Source organism: Sarcophilus harrisii, chromosome 4, assembly GCF_902635505.1.
Source record: "Sarcophilus harrisii chromosome 4, mSarHar1.11, whole genome shotgun sequence".
Classification (NCBI taxonomy): Eukaryota; Metazoa; Chordata; class Mammalia; order Dasyuromorphia; family Dasyuridae; genus Sarcophilus; species Sarcophilus harrisii.
Genome location: NC_045429.1, coordinates 192,321,830 through 192,347,762, shown reverse-complemented (window position 1 = coordinate 192,347,762; position 25,933 = coordinate 192,321,830). Strand labels below are relative to the sequence as shown.

The 25,933-nt window shown below is 37.4% G+C and overlaps 1 protein-coding gene across 1 annotated transcript in view; it reads left to right on the top strand.

Annotated features, from left to right (window-relative positions):
• The window catches only part of CCDC162P, a 214,336-nt gene that overhangs the window by 182,096 nt on the left and 6,307 nt on the right, over nucleotides 1-25,933 (top strand). Inside the window, exons 38-46 of the mRNA XM_031964438.1 lie at nucleotides 14,206-14,315; nucleotides 14,811-14,960; nucleotides 16,781-16,831; nucleotides 17,428-17,595; nucleotides 18,529-18,681; nucleotides 18,925-19,059; nucleotides 19,718-19,870; nucleotides 22,348-22,557; nucleotides 25,032-25,152. Coding sequence (XP_031820298.1) covers nucleotides 14,206-14,315; nucleotides 14,811-14,960; nucleotides 16,781-16,831; nucleotides 17,428-17,595; nucleotides 18,529-18,681; nucleotides 18,925-19,059; nucleotides 19,718-19,870; nucleotides 22,348-22,557; nucleotides 25,032-25,152 — 1,251 coding nt within the window. The remainder of the gene's footprint in view (nucleotides 1-14,205; nucleotides 14,316-14,810; nucleotides 14,961-16,780; nucleotides 16,832-17,427; nucleotides 17,596-18,528; nucleotides 18,682-18,924; nucleotides 19,060-19,717; nucleotides 19,871-22,347; nucleotides 22,558-25,031; nucleotides 25,153-25,933) is intronic.

The following is a 25,933-nucleotide window of genomic DNA, read 5'->3' as shown; positions in this document are numbered from 1 at the left end:
GTATAATGTATATCAATAATATGCAAGCTTTAAACTCTAGACATACACTTATATATGTATATACCCAGGGATGTTGATATACACTCCTCTATAGACATATATATGTATATACATACACATATGTATCCATATGTAGGTATTACACGATACATAAATGTTTGTATATGAAGGCTCTTTTATTTTCCTTTAATGAGTAAACCTGAACTATGGCATTCTTCCAAAGCAGTTTGTTGTAATGGAATGGGGAAACAGAAGAAGACCTACACTTGACTCATTCTGTCATTTCGTAGATCCACCTCTCTGGGCTTCAGTTTTCTCTTCTATGCAATAAGGAAATTGGACCAGATATTCTCTGAGACTCCTTCCAGCCCTGAATTCATGCTCCACAATAATTCACGGAAGAAAAACAATCTTCACCCTACAGGTTAATTGCATTCTCTTTCAAGAGCATAAAATGTTATAGATTCCCTTTTTAAAAGATGAATATGGTCAGTATAGGGTTAATTAACATCCACTGGTCTTGCCCTTTCCTGCCCTGTTGTTTGATCAACTTTCAAAGAATCTAAACTCGGTAAATAGGGTTTTCTTCTAAGGCCTGAAGTAAAAGGCTGAGCTCCCAATGTCACCAGAGAGTTGTGTAAGGGTGAGTTCATGTTACAGGATATAAAAGAAGTGACAAAGCAATTAGCTGCTGCTGCTGGATCTCTCTTTTCAGAAAGAGCCTTGGAGAATAGCCCAAGAACTCCATAAATATACCTTGTCTAAATACTCAGGGATCCTGTCTTTTATGAGACCACCTATTTTTTCATGAATTTGTTAGGAAAGTACCAAAAAATCCCAATGATTTTTGTAATAAACATTTTAAAAGCACTTCAAAATTTGCAAAACACTTTATATTATTTGATCCTCACAACAATCTTGTGAGCTATTAAGTATTATTGTCTTTATTATTACTTTACAGATGAGGTAACTAAGACCCATAGAGCTTAAATGATTTGCCCAATTCCACATAGCTGGTAAATATTTGAGGCAGTATTTGAACCGGGTCTTCTTTATTCCAAAATCAAATGGAATAAAATTTGTAAAGCACGTGGCACAGCACCTGGCACATAGTAAGCACACATAAATGACTACTTCCTTCCATTCCCAGTCCGGTTATTTGTCCACTATGTCAATAGCGCCTAGGCCCATTTTCCTCAGTGTTTATCTATGATTGTTACAGATTCTGGTTCTTGTAACAAGCAGTATTGAGAGTGGAAATGAAAGAATCATTTTCAATGATGATCATGATGGTGGCAAGGGTGATTAAATTGCCTGGCTTCTCTTTCACAAAGTAGGAAGGCTGAATCAATGACAAATTTTCTATAATTCGAGACATCTTCTGTGGACACTCTAAATATGTGTCAGTACTGAATTTTTTTTCTTTCTCTCTTGATTGAAGCATTATGACTTTTTTTCTTGCTGTGGTAAGAATGCAGGAGTAGAAGCAATAATTTTAAATTGCAGATAATTGCAGAGTCAATGTTTAAAAAAATAAAAATAAACATTAAATTTAAAAAAAATTTTTTTAAACTAGAGCTACGTAGGAGCAAAATGGGTGGATACTGTTCATCTTTCATTCTCAAAGATGAACAAAAGCAAAATGAGCTACTGCTTGGGAGGCCGATGGTTCCCCTCCACTAGAGATGGATGGTTGCTATTAGTAAGCTTGTATTAATCTTTAGATGTAGCATCTCATGGTGGAGAAGGCAGGAAGATTTAGTTCAAATCCCTGGATATGGTTTCCTAGGCAAATCACTCTCCCTTTAAATGCTCAGCTCCCTAAGACCGCGACTGGCAGCCTGCATGGGCATAGGGAGTTTCCTCCCTTGGCAGTAAGCCTTCTTCTCGTTGGCCCTCACGTCAGTGATCTCATCGGCATTGTGATAGAGTAGTCATTGTGTGTATTGTTCTGGTTCGCTTTTTCCTTGGTCCTCCCTCCCTCTGGATCCCAGGCTGCGGCTGTGCTAAGATGTGCCTAGAACTAGAAACGTTGCTCTAGGTGTGACGGGATCTGGGCAGAGCGTGATGGAGCAATGGGCCCTCGCCTGGCGGAATCCTGGCTTCTGTGGAAGCTGGGAGAGCCTCGGGACCTTGGGTTTCTGCGTCATTCTGCCGATGGCCACCAACACGGCTGCATCGTCCCCACCCCCACCCCAGCATCCACTAGGGATCTTCATCCCAAGGCTGGGGGACCGCTTGTAAGGGAGGGCACAGGCCCGGCCCTTGTTCCGGTGCAGGTCGGCTTGGGAGGCCCTTCCATCTGACCAGATGCTCTGCTCGTTTCTCTCAAAATATTCACCTTCGCAAAATCTAGCTTCTGTGTTCCACGTTTTACTGAAACTCCTTCCTCAGAGGTTCTAAAGCCTTGGCTTGTGCTGGCCCTCTGCGACCGCCCTGCACTTCTGACACTGGAGAATGGTGTAGACGCCTCTAGGCAAATAACTCTCCATTTTGTTATTTCCAGTCCCGGGTTCCATATGTACAACTACGCTGATGTCTCACCTGCCCCTCCAACTCAGTATGTCCCAAACCGGGCCGAGTGTGTTCCTCTGTCTGACAGAATTCTTTCTGCCGACAATGTCACCATTCCCTGTCCCTCTCCTCTCCTTGGTATTCTCTTCTCTAGAGGCCCTTCTCTCCTGGTTCTCCCCCCATTTACGCAGCTCACATCCACTGCGAGTGTCCCAACCCCTTTCTCTCCTCCCTCTACATTTCACTTGGTGATCTCATCAGCTCCCATCTGCTGATGATTCTCAAATCTACTTATCCAGCTTTGACTTCTATGCTGATCTCTATTCTGGGTGACTCCAAATGCCTTTCAGACCTCTTGAAATGGATGTCCGTAGATATCTTAAAAGCAGTCTGTCCAAAACAGAACTCATTATCTTTACCCCTAAACTCTCCCAAACCCACTACGTTCCTTATTACCCCGGGGTTGTGCCCCGGGCTCACAACCTAGGAGTCATCCAGGATTCCTCACTCTCTTTCCCAGGGCCTGCCCGAATTCATTTTTCTCATATCTCTTGAATACACCCCCTTCTCTCCTCTGACACTTCTCCCATCCTAGTACAGGGCCTGGATTATTATTACAATATCCCATTGCTTTAAGTCTTCACCACTCAATCCATCCTCCATTCAACCACCACAGAGATTTTTCTTAGGTGTGTGACTGATCATGTGGCCCACCCCGTGGCTTCCAATTACCTGAAGGAACAAATACAAAATGTTATTTGTCATTCAAAGCCCTCCATAACCTTTTCTCATACCTGGAAAGTTCTCCTTCCTCTGCTCCAATTACTGATCTTCCTGGTTTCCTTAGAGTCCCAGCTAAAATCCTACCTTTGTAGGAAATCTTCCCCATCCCCTCTTAATCCCAGTGTCTTCTCTCTATTCATTGTCTTCCATTTCTCCTGTCTATAATTTGTTTTGTATGTCTTTATATATGTTTTTTTTGTACATCTTTGAAAACAGGAACTATCTTTTTTGACAAAATATTTTTTATTTATTTCATTAAATATTTTCTAATTACATGTTAAAAAAAGGTTCTTAAACATTCATTTTTTAAAAAAATAATGAGTTCTAAATTCTTTTCCTCCCTTCTGCCCCTTCCCCACACCTTGAGAAGGGAAGCAATATGATATCGATTATACATGTGAAATCATGCAAAACACATTTCCATATTGGCTGGGCTACAAAAGAAAACACATATGCACACACAAGAAAAATAAGGAAAAAAATTTAAATATGCTTCATTCTATACTCAGAATTCATCAGTTCTCTCTGGAGGTAGGATAGAATTTTTCATCATAAGTCCCTTGGAATTGTCTAGGATCATTGTATTGCTTAGAGTAGCTAAGTCGGTCATTGTTGACCATCTTTATAATATTGCTATTACTATATACAACGCTCATTTTGTTTCTGCTCATTTCATCTTGCATCATTTTGCACATAGGTCTTCCCAGGTTTTTCTGAAATCATCCTGCTCATAATTTCTTATAGCACAGTAGTATTCCATTGCAATCATATGCCCCAACTTGTTTAGCCATTTTCCAATTTGATGGGCATCCTGTCTTCCAATTCTTTACCACTGCAAAAAGAACTGATAGAAATATTTTTGTACAGACCACGCCTTTTCCCTCTTCTGATCTCTTTGGTTTACAGACCTAATTGTGGTATTGCTGGGCCAAGGGGTATGCCCAGTTTTATAGTTCTTTGGGCATAGTTCCAAGTTGTTTTTTCATGGTTGGACCAGTTCACAACTCCACCAACAATGTATTAGTGTCTCAATTTTTCCACATCCCCTCCCATAAGCCCTGTCATTTTCCTTTTCTGTCATGTTGGTCTTTGATGTGAGGTAGAATCTCAGACTTGTTTCAATTTGAATTTCTCTAATAAATAGTGATCATTTTTTCATGTAACTATTGATACCTTTTGATTTGCTCATCTGAAAATTATCTGTTTGTATTCTTTGATCATTTACCAACTGGGGAATGGCTTATATTTTTTATAAATTTGACTCAATTCTCTATTTATTTGAAAAGCGAGGTCTTTATCAGAGACATGTAAATTTTGATTTGATGCAAAAAAAATTTTTCCCAGTTTCCTGTTTTCTTCCTAATTTTGGCTGCATTAGTTTTGTTTGTGCAAAAACTTTTTCATACATCACGTAATCAAAATTGTCTGTTTTATTTACTGTGATCCTCTCTATCTTTTGTTTGGTCATAAACTCTTGTAAGGACTGTCTTTTGCTTCTTTTTTAATTCCCAGCAGCCCCAAACAGTGGCATTGTCACTTAATAAATAATAAACATATTTACTTAATAAATGTTTATCAATTGATTAATGATTATAACTGGCATTTGTATATCACTTTAACTTTTGCAAAGCTCTTTACAAATATTATTTTATTCTCACAATAACCCTGGGAAATGGATGCTTTTGTTCTCCTCATTTTACAGATGAAGAAACTGAGGCAGGCAGCCTTTTATTGTTATTATGTCATTATCATCTCTTTTTAAATGGAATTCAAATAGAAATGATTCTGAAGAAAGGTACTATCTTACTTTCCTTTTATACTTACTATATACTACATATGTGCATATATAGTATTTATATCATTTATGGGCCAGTTGGACAAAAATAATTGTGTTTTATAATAGAATAAAAATATCAGATTATAAATTTATCTTCTGTAAATTCACTGAAAGGATCTGAAGCACAATTCCAGAAACAAATAGAATGATATGTACTTCATCCACTTCTCCCATGGCATTAGGTGATAAAGTTGATAGAACATTGTACTTGGAATCAAGGTGACCCGAGTTCAAAATCTGGTATCAGATACTCATAAGTCACTTAATCTGTGTGTTTACCTCAGTTTTCTAAATTTTAAATAGGAATGATAATAGCACCTAACTTCCATGGTTGCAAGAATAAAATGAGAAAATAATTGTAAAACACTTTGCACAGTGCCCGACACATAGTAGGCACTATTACCAATGGTATCATCATCATCATTTTTTTTAATTTAAGTAAATTTCTGTATTTTGAAAACTTTTCATTCCCCAAAGTTGAGATTATCCCTGCACAAGTATTTAACAGAGTAACATTTATTAGTTATGTCCTCCATATTATATCTGAATACTTAAGTGTGGGCCACAATTCAATCTATGAAAATGCTCTGGTTCTAATACAGTTTGTTGATTGAATACCCAAGAATGGTTTTGAATTCTATATTTGTAGTATTGGAATTTGTTTTCTATCATTCTACAGAGTTACCTTTTGACCAATAATGCTAGTCAGTAGGGTCACATCTTAGTAAGTATTAAGAAAGAATTACATTTTTTTCAGCTTGTAGTATGAAATTACCAACATCATTGTGATCATTGATAAGCAACTAGAGAATTAACTTCAGTTTGTTTTTATTTATTCTTTAATTTTTAATTCTGTCTTGATTTGGGTCACATAACTGCTAGACCAGAGAGAAGGAAGGTGTCAGCTAGCAAGCAGAGCAGACTTCCTGGAAGGCGTAAAGCCTGGGTAATTTTCAGAAAGAGATAAGGGTGGTTTTGCATTCAGGAAGTTAGAAAGCTTCCAAGGAAACCATTGACATAGAAAACAAAAAGACACTGAAGACAGGAGAGAAAGAGAAGAGAAACTCGGTCCAACTACAACCCACCAGAGTGTCTGTCACTCTTTCTGCCAAAAATGGAGACTTCATCTCATAAGAATAATGGCCACACACACTGATAATGAGACGCAGACAACTAGTCCTATTTTGCCAAGAATTGCTTTCGTTGGATCAGTGCCCTACTTTTCTTGGCCTTCCTTAGCCCCCTGATTCCAGCTGCTGATAGATTTTTGAACTTTACATCGTGATGAGGGAGCATCATATTGAGAAATAGTCCTGGGGCTACATTCAATTGCATCCCCTCCAACCTTGCCCAGAGCCAAACCCTCAACAGCCAACCTCTGCTGGACTCCAGCCAGGCTATATTCAGTACGCGCTTACAGACAACAGATGTGGTTGGTAGAGAGATCTAGCCACTCACCACCCTTTGTATGTACCCATCGGTCTGTCTGAAAACGTATCCTGTGAAAGGCGTTCAACTCCTAACGGTGAAGTTTGGCCACTTTCAAAAGCTGTATTGTCTAAGACTAAAAACCATCCAAATATCAAGAAAGTACACACACACGAATTAAGATTAATTATTAGTAGAAACCCAGTGTCTTTATGTAGCGTGTTTTCAATAATTCTTTGTTGAGTTAATTTATCGAATGGGATTGGATTGAAGGGCTGCAGACAAGTATTTACAAAAACAGGGAATTTTGCAGGGAAGTACCCTGACATGCAAACATTGGGTTTTTGTGTTGCTTTGTTATTTGATACTACTTGAACAAAAAGCATGTTCACCTAATGAATACTATACCTTGTTTTTCCCATGTTGGGCAGGGATTATCCTGAAATGGTAGCTTTGCTTTCTCCCCTGCAAAAAATATTTACAGCTAGAAAATACATAAATATAAAATCTAAATCATAGATTCCTTACTTTCCTCCTTTTCCTAGTCAGGGAAAGAAGGGAACTCCTATGAGAAAGGATGAAGAATTAACTTCTGCTAATAACTGTGACTCTTAGAGAATTTCTCTATCACTATTCTTCTCACTTTTTAATTTTCAGTTTCTTTCTTACTTTAGTCTGAGTGAGTTAGGCAATAAACATTTATTAACTGCCTACTATGTGCCAGGCACTGTATTCCTGAAGCACCGGGAATACAAAAAAGAAGCAAAAGACAATCACTCCCTTCAAGGGGAAGACAATATGCATACAAATATATATGAAGCAATATATATACACAGGATGAATAGAAAATAATTAACAGAGAGAAGGCACTAGAATTAAAAGGTAGTGGATTGTAGAAGGTTGAATTTTAGTTGAACTGAAAGGAAGCCAGGGATATCATGCTGCCCTACAAAAATGTGTAAGTATCTTCATCCTTAAAAAAACCAACAATCCTACTATTCTCCAGTGATCGTCCTATATTTTCTCCTCCCTTTCTTAGATAATATCTGTGAAAAAAATTATCTATACTTGATGCTTCCACTTCTCTCCTCTTGTTGCTATTTAGCCATGTCCAACTATTCATGGGGTTTTCTTGGCAAAGATACTATAGTAAAAGTTTTGCCATTTCCTTCCTCAGCTCATTTTACAGATCTAAGGCAAACTGGGTTAAGTGACTTATCCAGGGTCACACTAATAAGTGATTGAGGCTGTGGAAAGATTTACATGAACTGATGATAAGTGAAACAAACAGAACCAGGAATTCATTATACATAATAACAGCAAGAATGTGCAATGATCAACTATGAAAAACTTGGTTCTTCTCAGTGGTTCAGTGATTCAAAGCAATCCAGTAGACTTTGGACAGAAAATGCCATCTGCATCCAGAAAAAGAAACTGAATGTAAACCAACACATGCTCTGTTCACCTCTTTTTTTCTGTTTTTTTAAAATCTCTCTCATTGTTTTTCCCTTTTGTTCTGACTTTTCTCTTCCTACATGATTCATAAAGCAATGGGTGTTATAGTAAACAGAATAAAAACAGAAATTGGTCTAACCAGCCACAGTCAGATACACTGTAACTCGACTCTAACGCAGTGATGTCTTTTTGGTCTTCTTCAAGAACAAAGGATAAAAACCCACTAGGTCCATCCAGTGGCCTTTTCTCTCAGTCTCCATTCTCCTAGATCCCCACTGCCTACCACATTTGCCTTGACCACCTTCTCCACATCCAGTGGCCTTTTCTCTCAGTCCACCTTCTCCACCTAGATATTCTTTCCTCTCTGGTTTTTATGATTCTGCTCTTATAGCTCCCGTCTCACCTGTTTTTAACATTCTTCAGTCTCCTTTCCGGAATTATAATCATCCACATCACATCTCCTAACTGTAGGTTAATAATCCCTTTCATCTCATCCACTTAATGGATGACCACATCTCCCAGAACTGGCCACAAAACCCTCCTCTTCTCTCTCCAAAGCTTCATGTTACCAGCTGCCCCTGGGATATCTTTCCAACTGGATGTCCCAACTCAATATGCACAAAACAAAACTCGTTATCACCTGCTCACTCCTAAAACCCACATCTCTTCCAAACTTCTGATTTCTACTGAGGACACTACTGTCCTTGCCGTCAAACCCACATGTGCAACCCAAGTATTACCTCAACTCCTCCCTCTTCCTCACCCTGGAAATTCTACTCATTAGGAAGAGAGGTGTTGTAGTAGACAGAGTGCTGAACCTGAAGTTGGGAAGAGATCTGATTAAATCCATCTTCAGATGCTTACTAGCTGCATGACCTTGAGCAAGTAGTTTAACAGCAGTTTACCTCAGTTTCCTTATCTGTAAAATGGGGATAATAATAATATTTCTGTCCCAGAGTTATTGTGAAGATATCCACCAAGAAGGTATTTTTAAAAGGCTTTTTAAGTCTTAAAGCACTATGTCAATCCTAGCTGTTATTATTATTATTATTTAAACAATTGCCAAATTTTATTGTTTCCCCTCCATTATATTTCAGTCATTTGTCCCCTTCACTCTACTCCTGAGACTCACATTGCTTCTAACTTAGCCTCCCTGAACCTCAATTCGTCCTTCACAAAATTGCCAACTTGATTTTCATAGAACTCGGGACTGATTGTGTCAGTGCCCTACTCAGGAAACTCTAGTTTCCCCAGGATCTTTTAAGGCCAGTGTTATACACTTAGCTATTAAAAAAAACAACAACAAACCCCCTAAAACCAAACAAACCTCCATTTGTTTCCTCAACTGTAAAATGGGAATAACCCACCTAACTTGAAGGGTTGTTGTGAGGATCAAATGTGATAAGATCAATAAAGCATTTGGCACAATCCAGGGATTGCAAGTAGCAGGTGTAATATAAATGCACCTGTCTCTCTTCCCTTCTTCTCTTCCTTTCCTTCCAGCATTCCTCCTCCACAAGGCAACAAGGTGGTACAGGTGATAGAGCCCTGAAATCTAGACAATTTGACTCCAAATCCTGCCTCACATAAGCTATATGACCCTGTACAAGTCTTTTAACCTCAGTTTTCTTATCTGTAAAATGAGGATAATAATACCCACCTCCCAGGGTGATTGTAAGGATCAAATGAAATATTTCTAAAGCATTTAGCCTAGTATCCCTCGTATAGTAGGTTATTATTATTAAGAGATTTAAAAAAAAACTCAGCTCTTCCCTGCTTTTCCACCTTTATTTTTCATTATTCTTCTCTAATTCTAAATTCCAGTCAAACTATTTTATTTGCTATTCCTTGCATAAAGGAAAAGGAAACAAATATTTTACTAAGTGCCAGGAACTATGCTAAGTGTTCACAATATTATTTCATTTCGTACAATAATCCATCTTCCATCTTGTCTGTACTGGCTGAATCCCTTGCTTAGCATGCACTCCCTATCTCTCGGGAGTTCTTGTTTACATTAAGAGTTCTTGTTTACTTTAAGACTCAGTCCAAGTGTCATCTTCTACATGGAAGCTTTCTTACTGTCCCTCTCTCTATAGGGATCTATCCCTCCTATCACCCACCATCCCTGCTGGTATCTTTCCAACATCCAGATTACTGTGTGCGTACTTTGTATGTGTTTTTTATATACTGATGAGGTCAGGGTAGAAATTCCTAGTTCAAAATAAACATGTGACAAATTCACAATGGCCATTCATTCTCTTTGCCAAAAGGTAGACTTATTTGGGAGAAGAGGTTATAGACAAAAGGATGGGGTAAAATAGGCACCAGGAGTGGTAAATATGAAACAGAGTTGGGAGAACATTCCGAGCTTAGTTTACCAAGGAAAGGAATTTGAAAGAATCCACTAAAGCAATATGCCATAAGACCTAAAGATGCCATTGACTGGCAGGTGAGGTCCATAGAGAAGTCAGGCAGACTAACCAGAGTTAGCTATGATAGGAAGGAGAAAAATGTCATGAAAGGGAAGGCACTGTGAGGAGGGAGAGAGAGGAACCTCCTAGTGGGTTAGCCCTGAAAAGGACTTAGCAAAGAGATTCACCACAAACAGATCTTTTATAGGACAAATACCACCTTGGGGGTTTCTCAGGGAAACCAGGGAAGTAAAGGCAGGAACTCAGAGGGATCAAGGAGGAGCCGGATGGAATGCACCTGGCAGACCTGTCCAAAGGTATGCTCATCAATATCTCAAAAGGTGTTGGAAGATGCTCAGAGGTGGGGGATAGACAATGGAAGCTTGATAAAGAGTTCCATCCTATTTCAGAAAGGCCTGGAGAGACTTACACGAACTGATGCTAAGTGAAATGAGCAGGACCAGGAGATCATTATATACTTCAACAACAATACTAGATGATGACCAGTTCTGATGGATCAGGCCATCCTCAGCAACGAGATCAACCAAATCATTTCTAATGGAGCAGTAATGAACTGAACTAGCTATACCCAGAAAAAGAACTCTGGGAGATGACTAAAAACCATTACATTGAATTCCCAGTCCCTATATTTATGCCCACCTGCATTTTTGATTTCCTTCACAAGCTAATTGTACAATAATTCAGAGTCTGATTCTTTTTGTACAGCAAAATAATGTTTTGGTCATGTATACTTATTGTGTATCTAAGTTATATTTTAATATATTTAACATCTACTGGTCATCCTGCCATTTAGGGGAGGGGGTGGGGGGGGGGTAAGAGGTGAAAAATTGGAACAAGAGGTTTGGCAATTGTTAATGCTGTAAAGTTACCCATGTATATATCCTGTAAATTAAAGGCTATTAAATAAATTAAAAAAAAAAATAAATAAAGAGTTCCATCCTCACAATCGCTCTATACAAACAGGATAGTCTGGGAATTAGTTATATCTGATAAAAGCAGGGAAAGAGATTAAGTCCACATCATATATTACCAATAAGATCCTTAAGAATAGAACAGTTCTGGGGACACTGATGCATAGTTGGTGGAGTTGTGAAATGATCCAACCATTCTGGGGAGCAATCTGGAAGTATGCCTAAAGAAATGCCATTACTGGGTCTGTTTCCCAAGGAAATCATAAAGGAGGGAAAAGGACCCACATGTGCAAACATGTTTGTAGCGGCTCTTTTTGTGCTGGCAAGGGATTGGAAAATGAGTAGATGCCCATCAATTGAGAAATAACTGAATAAGTTGTAGTATATGAAGATAATGGAATGTTATTATTATTCTATAAAAAATGATGAACAAACTGATTTTAGAAAGACTTGGGAAAATTTACATGAACTGATGCTGAGCAAAAGAAGCAGAACCAGGAATACATTGTACATAGAAACAGCAAAAATGTGAGATGATCAGTTATGAGAGACTTGGATCTTCAGTGATCCAAAGCAATCCCAATAGACTTTGGATAGAAAATGCCATCAGAATCCAGAAAAAGAATTATGGAGATTCAATGTAAATCAATATATGCTATGTTCACTTTTTTTTCTGTGTTATCTTTTTCTTTCCCATAGCTTTTCTTTTGTTCTGATTTTTCTCTCCCAACATGATTCATAAAGCAATGTATATTAAAATAAATAAATACATTTTTTAAAAATTGAAAAGCAAAAGGAATAGAATAGTTTTGCTTTTGTCTTTTCATGCCCTGCTAACCCCCAAAACAGTGCCTGAAATAAGTAGACCCTTAATAAAATCCTCTTTATTGACAGACCTTTCACAAGATCTCCAGGGGGATATGTACAGGAAAATGGTCAGATCTGGTAAATTGGTATAATATGACAATGGTCTAAATGCTATCAGAAAAAACCCACAATTCTTTTAAAATGAGCTTTTACTTGCTTCTATATCCCAGTCCTTTCTGGACATCCTTCTGGATCCCCCCAGTCCTTTCTTTGTAACAACGTGAAGTCAAACTAACTGAGTAACCATGTCTGATCTTGCTGCATTCCTCATCCATAAGTTTATACTTCTCACCCAAAAGGAAGGAGGTGCTGCCTCCTTTTCTCTGGGGCCAAGATTAGACGTTATAATCACTCAGAGTTAAAATATAATAATAAAACAAGCTTGGCCCCAAAGAGAAAATATGAGAAGGCACCCACCCCTACTTCTTTGTAAAGGTAGGAGATCTACAGATAAGTGGAACATGGCATATATTTTTAGATTTTTTCAGTGTCAGTCAATCCATATTTTATTAAGTACTTATTGTATGTCAGACCATGTTAAATGCTAGATATGTTTTGCTGATTTTCCCCCCTCTTCTTCTGTTTTTGCTTTTCTTGAAAAATTTTTTTTTGTTATATAAGATGGTTTTGGGGAGCGGGGCAGGGAAAGAGATACTGGGAGAAATGTAAACAATATAAAAATCAAAGATATCAATAAAAATTTATTTTAAAACAATTACTCAAAGTGATTTATTTTAATATTTTTTACTTGGCACAAAACCCTTGCTTACCTTTTTAACCAGAAAATCATCTATTTTTCCATGAATGGCCTATTCCATAGTCCTATCCTACATGGAGGTGACCATAAATTCTTAAATGACTTTAAGCTTGAGGGGGAGTTGGTTTATCAAATTGGAAAGTCTTTAAGGGTAAAATATTTTGTGTAAGGATCAGTCTCAACAAGTTCTAAAAGTTTTATCAACTAAGGGCTGGCCAATAAATGATGCTATTTCAGCCATAGAAACTCAAGATTCTCTACTTAGATAAAAAAAATAAATAAATTTGTGTCAACATAGAAAAGCCTGCACTGGTAAAAATCACTGATTCCAAAATATTTGTCATGATTTTATTTCTTGGTTCTCTTTATCCTCCTTTTTGCATAAAGTCAATTATCTGGACCTCTTGACTTTGAGTCTTTAGGATGATTTCATGGGTAAGAATGGGGGTTTTCTCATTTCTGTCTAAACTATGTGATTCAACATAATTTTTTAAAGAAATGCAAGTCATGGATAATCTTTATTGAATTACTTGTATTTTCAATGGGGGCAGGGGTGGGGGTGGTGAGTAGGAAGAGAGGAGAGGAGAAAATCAAGAACTCAAAGTTTTAAAAACAAATGTTAAAAAACTTTTTTTATATATGGGGGAAAAATAAAATGCTAAATTAGAAAAGTTTCTTCAGAGTGGAAACTTTCTTTACTCATGTACATCTTAGCATAACTTACCAAGAAGTCTTTGGAAAAGCTTATCTAAGATATAAGAGGTTAAGTTGGTTACACATTCAGTTCCAGAAACAAGAGCTGAACCTAGAACTTCCAAAACTGACCCTCCACCATCCACTATGCCAGTGAGGACAGAAAATCTCCTTTTATTTCTGAAGTAGCCGATAGATAGATAGATATTGTGAAATATATGTATATATATATATATACAATATCCATATCTTGAACCAGGGGAAAATTAATTATGCACCGGAATAAAAGACCTATTTCCTAAAGTGCCCCCTCAATATTCTAATTCATTTCAACAAACATTTAAGTGTTCATAACATTAAAGATGCTAAACTAGGAAAAAAGGACCAAGTCACCTTGTCATGGTGTTCCATTCACTGCCTTTGAGAAGAGAGTGTCTAGATTGTTATCAAAGAAATACTGGGCTTGATTTTTATTGACAATAACATTTTGTTTTTGTTTTGGTGGGGTGTTATATTTTTCCTCTCCAGAACTCTGGAAACACCATGTTATTAAAGAAAATGTGTCCATTTTAAGGCCACAGATAGTTGAAATTTTTATACAGCGATTAATGGAAAGTTACCAAGATGGTGAGCTTGAGGTATGTATCACAATTCACCAGATTCTATTTAACCTTTTTAAATACAGTGACCTCCCCTCTTCTCCACTTCTTTCCTTGAATTACATTATGTTTTGTCTTGAAATGATAGTGTAGGATAATGAGATTGATCTCTATTAAAACAATCTCTCCCTTTCTCTCTCTCTATCTCCTTCTCCCTCCCTCCTCTCTCTCTCTCTTTCTTCTCTCCTCTCTCTTCCTCTCCCTCCCTCTCTCTCTTTCTCTCTCTCTGTCTCTCTCTGTGTATCTGTCTAGATCTCATCTGTCTTTCAAAGGCCACTACAAATCTCACAGAGAAAGAGAGTGAAAGGACATGGGGTGGAGGGGGGAACCTTGGCAGGCCAGACCTAAGTCCAAAGGCTTCTAGAAGGGAAACATAAGAAGCAGGATCAAGAGTACCGTCAACTGTTTTTCACAGTGATGAGGCTTTTCAGACTTAGGTTCATGGATGCTAATGATCATCTCTTTCTTTTACAGATCACTTTTAAGAAAGAGCACTTAGAGATGTGTCTCCTTTCTCTGGGCTGTGATGTGATGGCTAGAGAACGTAGCAACTTTGAGACCTACTCCATGTTTTATGAAAATTTGTTGCAGCAGGCCAATCAGATGCTCTACCAGAAGGAACAAGTATATATAGATGGGAGTGGAAGGGCCATGTCTTAAAAAGAGTCTTGAAGGAGAGTTCTATTTATTAACTTGCAAAAAGCCAAGAAAACAGAATGGCTTTTCTGCTGTGAAATGACTAGGGGTGAATCCTACTTCCATACTGCTTATTTTAGTGGATCTGTTTTCTTTAAACCCCGGGACTCTAAGCTGTGCAGTCAATACTCTGTAGCATTAGTACTGGCGTGGGTTCATGGAAAAATATAAAATATTAGATTGTGACAGAAGCAGAAGTGAGGGGTAGAATTGCTCTCCCTGCCCTACCTCAGGAAGTACTGCGCACTCCTGATAAATCCCATGTTCTGGATTTGGGGTCAGAAGTCCCTCTTGAGCTGCTTAAACCTTCTGATCACCTTCTTTAGTCCCTCCCAGCTCCAGAGCTAAGATCCTATGGACTTTGGCATTTACTCAGCTCTCAGAGTTCATGCTCTGAAACCTCTTTTTCTGGTCATGTCCAGCTCTCTAAGACTGTATTTTGGGTTCTTGGCTAAGATACAGGAGGGATTTGCCATTTCCTTCTCCAGCTCATTTTACAGATGAGGAAACTGAGGCAAACAAGGATAAGTGATCTGTCCATACATACAGTAAGTATCCGAAGCAGGTTTTGAATTCGAAGATTTCTTCCTAACTAATGTATAGTGTTCTATTTACTGTATTACCCTAACTGCCCTCTTATAAATGAGACTGCCATATATTGGTGAGGTTCCAGGAAAACTCACTTTATCACAAATACAAATCTGTTCCAAACAGCATTCACAACAAAATGGCTATAAAATTTCAATATCCACTCAAGAAAAATAATTAGAAAGTGAGTTCATAACAGAAAAAAGTCAAATGATTCACATAAAAGTCAAATATGAATAACTTTAAGATTGCCGTCTATATTGAATTTTCATGATCATTTCCTTCCACTTTAAAAAGGACAATTGAAAATTCTATATTGTTATAATCTCTGCTAGTCACCAACTAGGCAATAAGTATAGACTAAATTCTTTAGGGCCATTGCACTCTGCAAAATCTTGGAACTCAGCAGCATGAATTGGTGACTTTTTGAACCAATCATAATGAATGAAAAAGTTAGCAGCTTTGCTTATTTCAATTCAACTCAACAAGCATTTTTGAATGTTTGCTATGTGTTAAGTATTATATTTAGACAAAATGGAAACAATCTCTGCCCTGACCATAGAGTTAATATTTTACTGAGGTTCATTGTAGATGGCAAAGCTTACAGGAAGGACCAGTTTGGTATAATGAAAAAAGAATTAATTTTTTTCCCAATTATTGGTTGGGAGATAAGGAGACATGAGTTTTAGTCCTATCTTGGATGCTAACTAGCTGTGCAATCTTGGTTATTTGATTTCCTTTCTCTGGGTCTCAGATTAGATTCAAAGGTAGAAGACATATTTAAAGTCTTTAAGCAACTAGTAATAGACAGTAAGCTAGATGGCCCAGCGGATACAGTCCTGGACTCGGAGTCAGAAAGACCTTACTTAGTTCAAATCCAGCTTCAGGCACTGGCTACTTTGTGCAAGTCATTCAACTTCAGCCTGCCTCAGTTTCTTCATCTGTAAAACAGGGATGATAATAGTGCCTACCTCTATAAAAATGAAATATTTGTACAATGCTTTCCAAACCTTTCAACACTATATAAGTGCTACCTTTTTCTTAAAGACAAACCCCAACATTTTACAGCTTTTTCATCTTACAGATGATTGCACTTTGAGGCTGGTTCCTACCCTTACTTTCTTGCCCTTATATTTTATTTGTTGTTGTTTGGTTTCCAGGAACTAAATGCAGTGAGAACAGCTCAAAGTCCATCTGAAAATGTTCATCAGGTTGGTTAGATGCCACTCACTTAACTCCATTTCTCTCATTCTCTTCTCTCTGGATTAGTCTATATAACAGGTATTTTTGAGTAGTTGTGCCAGCTTGGACACTAGATTCCCAATGATCACCAGAAAATGATATATTAGAATTTGCACAAAAAAAATTGGAGAAATGCTCACAGAGAGGTTATCTTTCTTCTTCTAATTATCTTTCTATCTTCTAATTCGCTTATCCTTCTTTGGAGGCCATTGAAAACAGGCTTCCTAACTACATAGGTTAGTGAATATTTGACCCGAGAAGGTGAAAAACAATTTAGGGATACACATACTGAAAAAGAAAGAAAAAAGTCACAGATACTGTTCTTATAACAGTGAAAAAAAATCACTGACTGGTTATTTTGACCTCCTGTAGATGCAAACTTAGCTCTGTCTGGCATCTTATGCAACTGTAAATTCTCCCTGTTCATTCAAGGTTCAAAAGATAGTTTTCCTTAAGCCATTGAGTTTCAGGTCTGGGTTTCTGTGGTTCACAAAACAGCTCTATGTAAACTCTTTGCTCACTGCATTTCTAAACCATCGTCCATTCTTGAAATGTCCTGTGCTAGGTAACAGGGCACATACAGAATATGATCTTGGAAATCACTGCTCTCAGAGCCAAACTCACCGATCTAGAAGACGAGAATATCAACCTTAAGGAAAAGATAAGAAAAGAAGTCCAAGAAGAATATGAAGCATTAGTTCAAGCCTTATTTGCAACCTGTTTACACATCAAAGTAGGTATATTCTAGGTCCTACCTGGCAATTTTTGAGTGGTTTCCTTGTGTCACTGGAATCCCAGATGTAGTGTATTGCCCAGACAAGTTATCTACAGTGGGAGTTCTAAATTAATAGGATTTTAGGCCTAATTATACACTATACCCTAAAACTGTTTGCCAGAGAGAGAAAAATCAACAATAGTCTTTCCTCTAATGAGCCTTTTTGTTTTTAAAACATAGATGTCCCTCTATCAGTCAATAAGTATTTATTAAGCAACTACTTTTGGGCCAGGCATTGGGATATACAAGCACCAAAAAAAAAAAAATTAAGTTTTTAGTTGTTTTTTTAAAATCTTGTTTGCACTACCAATGTTTTATGAAGTGGTGGTTTTCTCTGCTATCTGATTGATAAGGGGGCCGCTGTAAATATTCAGTATGTTGGCCTCTTAGTTTAGCATGGCACAATTGGTCCAAAGAAGTGCTTTTGAATGGGTCAGACTCAGCATGTGAACACAGCTAAATTGCCAGTCTTGCAATTACCAAGCAGCCTTCAGTAGTCATAAGCAGCCTCCTCATCTGATTCTTCTCAACCAGGAAGGCACATTTTGCCAAAAGGAAATTGCAATGATTCAGTGGAAAGAACCCTAGATCCAGTATTAGATTATTAGGGGACTTGAATCTTGCCTCAGAAAGTAACTTTAGGCACGTCTGATTCTGCAAAATGAAGGAGTTTGATTAGAAGGTTTTTAAGGACTTTCCTTGCCAGCTCTCAGTCTAAATCTGAAAAGCTCCAAGCTCTCTAGCTCATGTACAACAATATAAAATGCCTTATGAATTATGCCTTTTGGCTGGAATCATTAGAGTTCATTCTAGGGAAGGCCAGATATCCATCCCACCCCACCCTCCCAATCCCTAAATGCAGCACATTATTAACCACTCTTTGCTCGGCAGGAGAAATTGGATGAGCATCAACTTAAAATGTCTCGGAAAGTGTGTGATCTCATCAGTGAAGTGAGAAAAGAAGGGGTTGACAGTATGATTGATTTGAAGAAAAAAATTGGCTTAGGCAAAGTTGCTAATGGAGTGAAAGAAAACTTGGCCAAAGTAAGTGATTTAATTTAGTGCAAGAATCCGAATAGTTCATGCTAGTGTTTGTCTCTGCAGCTCGCTCCCACTTGGGTTCCTTTTCCCTGTATTTTCTCCAACAGCATGGCACTTAGGACTTACTTACCCCTTAGCCTTAGAATGTATGACTGACAGAACTCTTGGGGAAGGTCTGTGTCTGCTACCAAAAGTTAAAGTCTCAACTTTTCCCGAAAGTAAAAAGGGATCATGTCCTTTCATTAGCAGGAGCAGCTTCAGACCCTCCAGGAGGAGAACAGGCGCCTCGAGGAGCTGGTGTGCAAGATGAAGACTGTAAGTCACTGGAAACTAACTGTCCAGCAACAGCAGCTCCAGAGACAGCTAAGAAATGCAGAGAAGGTGAGCAAGCCTGAGCAAAAAAGCTTAAAAGAAAAATTATAGCTCAGGAGGCACTGATCACCTTTTTAGTTCACAACTACCATAGGTAGCATGCTACCCACAAAATGTAGACAACGCATTTTTCTATAGAAATCAGTTGTCTTGTTGAAGGAAGTCTGATGAGTGACTCAAACCATGGAGGATGGAAGATATAAACTACTAAATGCCATTGTCTTGGGAGAAATGAGAAAGGAACAATAGGAAACAAATAATAGGGAGAGAAGATTGGAAAGTTTGAATGGAAAATATAAGAAAAGAAATTCATGGAGAAATTTTTGCTGGGATTTTGCAGGTTATTTGTCCAAAAAATTGTCAATACATGCATATCTTCTGAAGTAACTGTCTCTGTGTCCTTTTATGAAGAAAGTAAAATTACCAAAAAACATTTTAATTTAAAACAAAAATTGATAGTGACTTGGAGAAATTTAGTATTTTGACACATTTCTCATTGATCCTCATCTACCTCATTATTCACACACTGTGGAAACAGGTTTTGAGAATAAATATTAAGAACTAGAAACATGAGGTAGTTCTACAGATCCAGAGACAAAGATTAAGTAACTTGTGGGGAAAAAAACTGAAATGAAATTTCTTTACCATCTTTTTTGGTGATTCATAGGAAGCTATACAAAGTAAAAAAAAATATTTGCGAGTCAAGATAATGGCTGAACACGAGAGTATTTTATTGCAACAACAATTACTGGCTTTAAGGAAGGCTCTTGCCAAATCTCAAACAGGGAGTTTGAAGATGGAGAAACAGCTTGAAAAGCAGGTACTTGGGACTTTGCCACCTCTCTTTCCCTGTGCCTCTGCCTGGAACTGAATTAAATTATTTCTAAGGTATCTTCCAATTCTGACATGTTAGAATATTTATGATTTATCCAGAAAGCATCAAACCAAATCAATCAGAACTACACAGCATATTATAGGTTCTATAATAAAAGATCAATGACAGTATTTAGCAATAGGACTATAGTTTGAAGGAAGATGAATACCAGGGTCCTCTCATTCCTCCATCTCTCTCCTTTTCTACTTCTGACTCAGGAATTATGGATGCACAGCACTTGTCCCTTATTCCAACTACTTGGCCAAATGTACCAAGATCTCTCTTCCCCTTCATCCCCCACCAAAAAACCAAAACCAAACAAAACCAGGGAAAGAATAATAAGCGAGACATAAGGCCAATGTAGGAAAAGCAGCTGAAGTTTAATCATTCCATCTGAGAAGTGCGTATCGGGATCTCCCTTTCCCATCATCCCCCACCAAAAAAACCCCCAAAACCCAAAGCCAAAAATCAACAGCAACAACAAAAATAAAATAGGGAAAGAAAAATAAGCAAGACGTAAAACAAACATAGAAAAAGCAGCTGAGCTATAGGCATTCCATCTGAGAAATGATTCTATCCATCCTGGGCATGAAGGAGCAAGTTGGACAAAATAAGGAGTGGACAACTTTCTAGACTCTTGAGTTATTTCCTTGCAAAGCCATTTCAGCCTTTTGTTTCAAATGACAGGAGAAGAGGGGAAAGAATGAGACTCTTGGAGTCAGGAGAACCCGACCCAAATTCCTGCTCTGACACTTACTAGCTGGGGGACTATGGGCAAGTTACTTGATCTTTGATCACTTTCTTTCTCTGTCAAATGATGAGACTATAACTTTTTATAAACTTACCTCTCAATGGCATTGCGAGGAAAACACTTTGTAAACTTTAAAGAGCTCTATGTGAAAAGAAAAAGTAAGTATTATTAACTCCTGGTACACTAGGGCTTACCAGTATTTAAAATGTCACTTGAAAAACACAGCCAAAGAGAAGTAGCCCCTTTGTTATTCAAGATTTTGGCTGTCTCTTTAACTATGGAAATTGAGCTGACTATATAGTCTTAGCATTGCCAGCCGCAAAATTTTGCAGAGGTAGATTTTCCTCCTTTTTTTTAGTGTACCAACAAGAACCTGATTTAGGCAGTCGCAGAGACTCAGTAGCAGAGCCAAGCTCAACACTCCCAGTACCTTTTGCTATCGTGCTAAGGGTAGTGAGTGCATCATTCTGACTTCTATAACATGCTGCACTCTTTGTGTTATCTGTGATTGAGTTTCCTATCCATTTTATGGTTGGCCAAACCAATTTTCTTTCTGTTCTTCACACAAGACATTCTACTTCCCATTTCTGTATTTTTGCACATACCCCACACCTGTATATTTTTTCTCAAAACCCCACACATGCCCTGGACACCTGGTCTCCTCTGATTCTTAGTTTCCTCCAAAGTTTCCTCCAAAGAGCAGCTTAAAGACTATGTGAGATCATTCCTTACCATCCAGCTGCTCCTCCCTGAAATTATTTTATACTTTATATATGTATATATATATATATTTTTTTGTTTTGCATTTATATGTCTACAGGTAGTCTCCTATAGAATGAATATAAGCTTCCTGAGGGAAAGCACTGTTTCATTTGTCTTTTTGTCCCCCATACCTATCACAATGTCTGATAAATGTTTAATAAATGCTTGTTAATTACTAAAAATGGAAGCACATGATATTCGTTATAACATTTATTATATTTAGTGTCAGGGTCTGGAATTTTAAAGGTATGTTAGATTCTATTACATATTATATATTTGCTATTCTAGAGTGTAGGTAGGTAGCTAGATGAGACAATGGATGGTGTGCTGGGCCTGAAATCAGGAATATTCATCTCTCTGAGTTTAAATCTGGCCTCAGATACTTACCAGCTGTGTGACTCTGGGCAAGTACTTAACCCTGTTTGCCTCAGTTGCCCTTATCTGTAAAAAGCTGGAGAAAGAAATGACAAATCACTTCATTATCTTTACTAAGAAAACTCCAAATGGGGTTGCGCAGTCAGACGGCACTGAAACTACTATTGAACAAGTATTTGATTGCCCTGACATAATTTTCACTTTATTTCACCTTTTTGTTAAATGCTTATTCACAGCCTATGTCATTGAGTGACGAAATTAATAATTGTGTTGCCTTCCTGATAATAAATGAATGAAATTACTTGTGTACATCGCAGAAATGTATAATTTGTAAACTGGAGGTCTATGATCCTATGAACTGGAGAGAGAAAATTCCTTCAATATTCCCCTTGAATTTTGAGTCCAATGGTGTACCCTTGTTCAGCTGCCAACTAGTAAATGCAGGCGTGCATCAGCTCTAAGTTCTCTGCTGGATTGGCAAAGATTACTCTTTTTGTAGCCATTTTCAATCATGCTTTGCATTTCTCCAATTTAGAAACAGTTGTTTAAAGAACTGGAATACAAAATGACCCAGGAAACTCTAAATAGGCAGCAGTTGGATATAATGAAAACATCCAGCATGGAGAAACTCTTGGAAGACATAGAGAAGAAAGAACGAAGGCTCTGTCTTCTTACAGAGGAAGCAGAAAGGTCTTCTAAAATGGGCCAATTCCAGCAAAAGAAAATTAAGAAAGAAATCCAACAGGTAACCTCAGATCAGAGGAGAGGACCAACAAAAAGGGCCTTACAGTATCAACAAGAAGATTTTTCTTTGCTCTTTGAACTTTGCTCATAACCCTCTTTTAGCTCCTTGACACACATTTAATGATTAAAAACAGGAGCTTTTTAAGACCATCTAGTTCAACCCAAGAAATTGAGGTCAAAGAGCATCAGAGCCAATATATGAACTCAGATACTATGCCTCCTGAATCAGAATAAATAGTTTGGGAAATTCCATAAAAGTAGGGATAATAATAGAAGGAAAAATGAAAGAAAAGGCAATAGAGGTGGGAAGAGTTGTGATATTCTTATACAAAATATATAACACCATAAAAATCTCACAGATCTTACAACTTGGAAGTCTAGAAGGATCATGAGAAATGAAAGGGTTGGATTAGACAAACAGGCATGGGGAGTTTAAGTGATTTGTCCAAGGTAACAGTTAATTGTTGGCAAAATTAGGATATGACAGACGACCATGGTTATCAGTTTATAGAAAACTTATTAAAAAAAAAAACAACAACAAAAAAAGAAAACTTATAGGGAGACCAAAAAGTTTAAACTAAAAAGAAAATAAAAAACGAGAGATCATAAAAAGAACAGAACAGTAAAATGAAATTAGTTGTTGTGATTATAGAACATCCATGAAGATGATCAAAAAGAAAATAGTGTTAAAGAAAAAAATATATTTCTATATCAAAGTATAAAATTAAAGATAGTGAATTTTATGAATAAAACTAAGGAACAGTTATAGGAAGAATATGGCTTTAAAAAAAGAAGTATTCCCAACAGGAGGCAATATATCACCAATAAAAATCTTATTAGGGAGAAAAATAGAATTATTTGTTTAAGATGATTTAAGAGAAAATGTTAATAAGGTTAAGAATTAGATCAGCAAAGTCTTTGTTTTGAGTTAACTACAGAATCCTAGAAGGAAGGGAAAATTAGTGATAGCAGTTTCAAAGCTTTCTTTAGTTTATATTGACATAGATTATTTAGATAGTGAAATAAACTTTTCTCAATAGCTACAGTTCAAGCAAGACTTTTTAATAAGTATCCCCACCTGTTTGAATTGAAAGGTGGGACTATACTATTGAGAAAAGTTTATTTCACTAACATAGGAATAAGTTACAATACATACAAATATTAATTCACTTAATGAATAACCATTTATTAAATGTATAGGAAAGCATGGCAAAGTAGACAAAAATTCAAAATCCCCATCACTACGGCATACCAGCAGTACGACTCTGGGTGATTCCCCTAATCTCTCAGTGACTTAATATCTGCTCAACTAAAAATCTCCTGGGATTAGCTGTGAACCTTGCCCAAGAGACGGTTTCTGATGATAGAATAACATTTAGCCTATCTACAAATACACAGTTCACTTTACTGAATGTATCTAAATGAGATCATTCTGGGAGAATTAGGAGCATCTTTATTGTTGTATAGACAGATAGATTCTTAGTACACTCCTGAGGAGGGTAGGAATAAAGATAAACCAAGTTATTCTGCCTGTATGAAAGAGTCTGAGCAAGAATCCAATTGGGAAAAAAGGCCACATGAGTCTGTGGTTCATTCATGGGTTGCATGAGAAAGGAAACAGCTTTTGCAAAAATTGAATTGACCCCTAGACTTTGCTACAATCCCCTAATCTAGGAATATTCTTCTCAGATGATTTTGGCAACAGGATTCACTAGGTCATGTGAGTAAAAAAAGTTACATTGAATATTAGGGCCTATGTCCAGAAGATGTCTTCTTGTTGGGTACGAGTATGTTTAGTTAAGGCTACTCAGCCTGTCATTGGTTTTTCACTTGTTTCTCACCTATTACTACCATCCATTGACATCAAAATATAGCTAAGGAAGAAAGGGAATAACATGAGAACCTTGTATCAGGACATTTGACATAAGTGATGCAGCTAGCAGCAACCACCATTGGATATGCATGCAACCTAATTCTCCACTTATCCGTGTCACGAGTTTTTCAATCTTAGTTTGTGATTGAGCAGGTTGGAGTCTGTCTACCATGGTAGCAAGGAACGTCACAGAGATTTTGCTGAACATTTTCTAATGGCACTAGCTCAGGAATTTTGAAATGCCACTAAAAAAGCCCAAACCCATCTTCTCTGCAGTCAAATAGAAGGCAAGCCACAATCAACAGTCGTCTGTAGATCTTAGTTGTTTTATCCACGCCATTAGATCCACTTAGATCCACTCCAACTGAGCCATACCCATCCCAACCAGGGCGTGACAAGGACGTTCCATTGCTCCTCTCTGCTTCTAAAAGGTTCTTGGTGTCCTAGTCCACTTACCCACTGAAAGGCCTTTCTATTGGATCCCAGACCAAACAGAATTTTCACGAACACATGCTTACTAGCTAAATGAAAATTGTGTGTATTCCTGTGAAATCTTACTTCCTATAAAACATATATTTATGTGATCTATCTCATCTTATTAGATAAGAAGCCAGCTTGCCCAAGAACGAGTTTTAAAGTTGGATGCATTCCAGCGGGTGGATGAACTGCAGAGCCAGCTTTATGACAGAGAAAGTGTATCAACTCAAATAAACTCACTGGGAGGTAAGAAATTATATTCTCTCTCTCTTGTGTGTGTGTGTGTGTGTGTGTGTGTGTGTGTGTGTCTGTATTCCTACCAAAAAAAAACCCCGACTTTGGGATTTTAAAAGTAAGGGAAGTTAATGAGCAGGAAAGTCCAACAGAAGCCTCTTCTATTATACAATCACAGTTTTGTTTTGTTTTGTTTTTTGGTTGAGGTTCCCTCACCTCGGTTTAAATAAAAATTTGTTTTATTTTTATCATAAAATTGTATATTTTATTATATAAAATAGCATTTGAAGATTTGGTTCTATAAAATCAAATTTGTATCCTTGGAAAATCAGAATTGAAACGAATTGTCTAGGAATTAAGCCAATCAAATTAATAACAGGTTGCTTTCTAAATCCAAATCCAAATCCTTCAAGAATCCTGAATTTGAGACCCCAGAATTATAGATCTAGAATTATAAGGTATCTCAAAAATATCTTTTAAAAATCCTCTTTATTTTACAGATGAAGAAAATGAGGTTCAGGGAGGTGATATGCCAACCATGTCAAAACAGTAATCAAAATGGCAGTTATAACATGTAGGGGCTATCAAAAAAGTAGGCAAATGATGTATATTAGTAATACTAGGGAATGTACATTGGATAGAACAATGTCTCAGGACCTCACATATCCAGTTAGTTAGTAGCCAAACTTTAACCTCTGTCTCATATTTGGTCCCTATTTCTCTAGCATGTAGCCACCACTTTAGTTCAGACCCACATCTCTCATCTGCGCTATATTACAATAGTCTCCTCCTT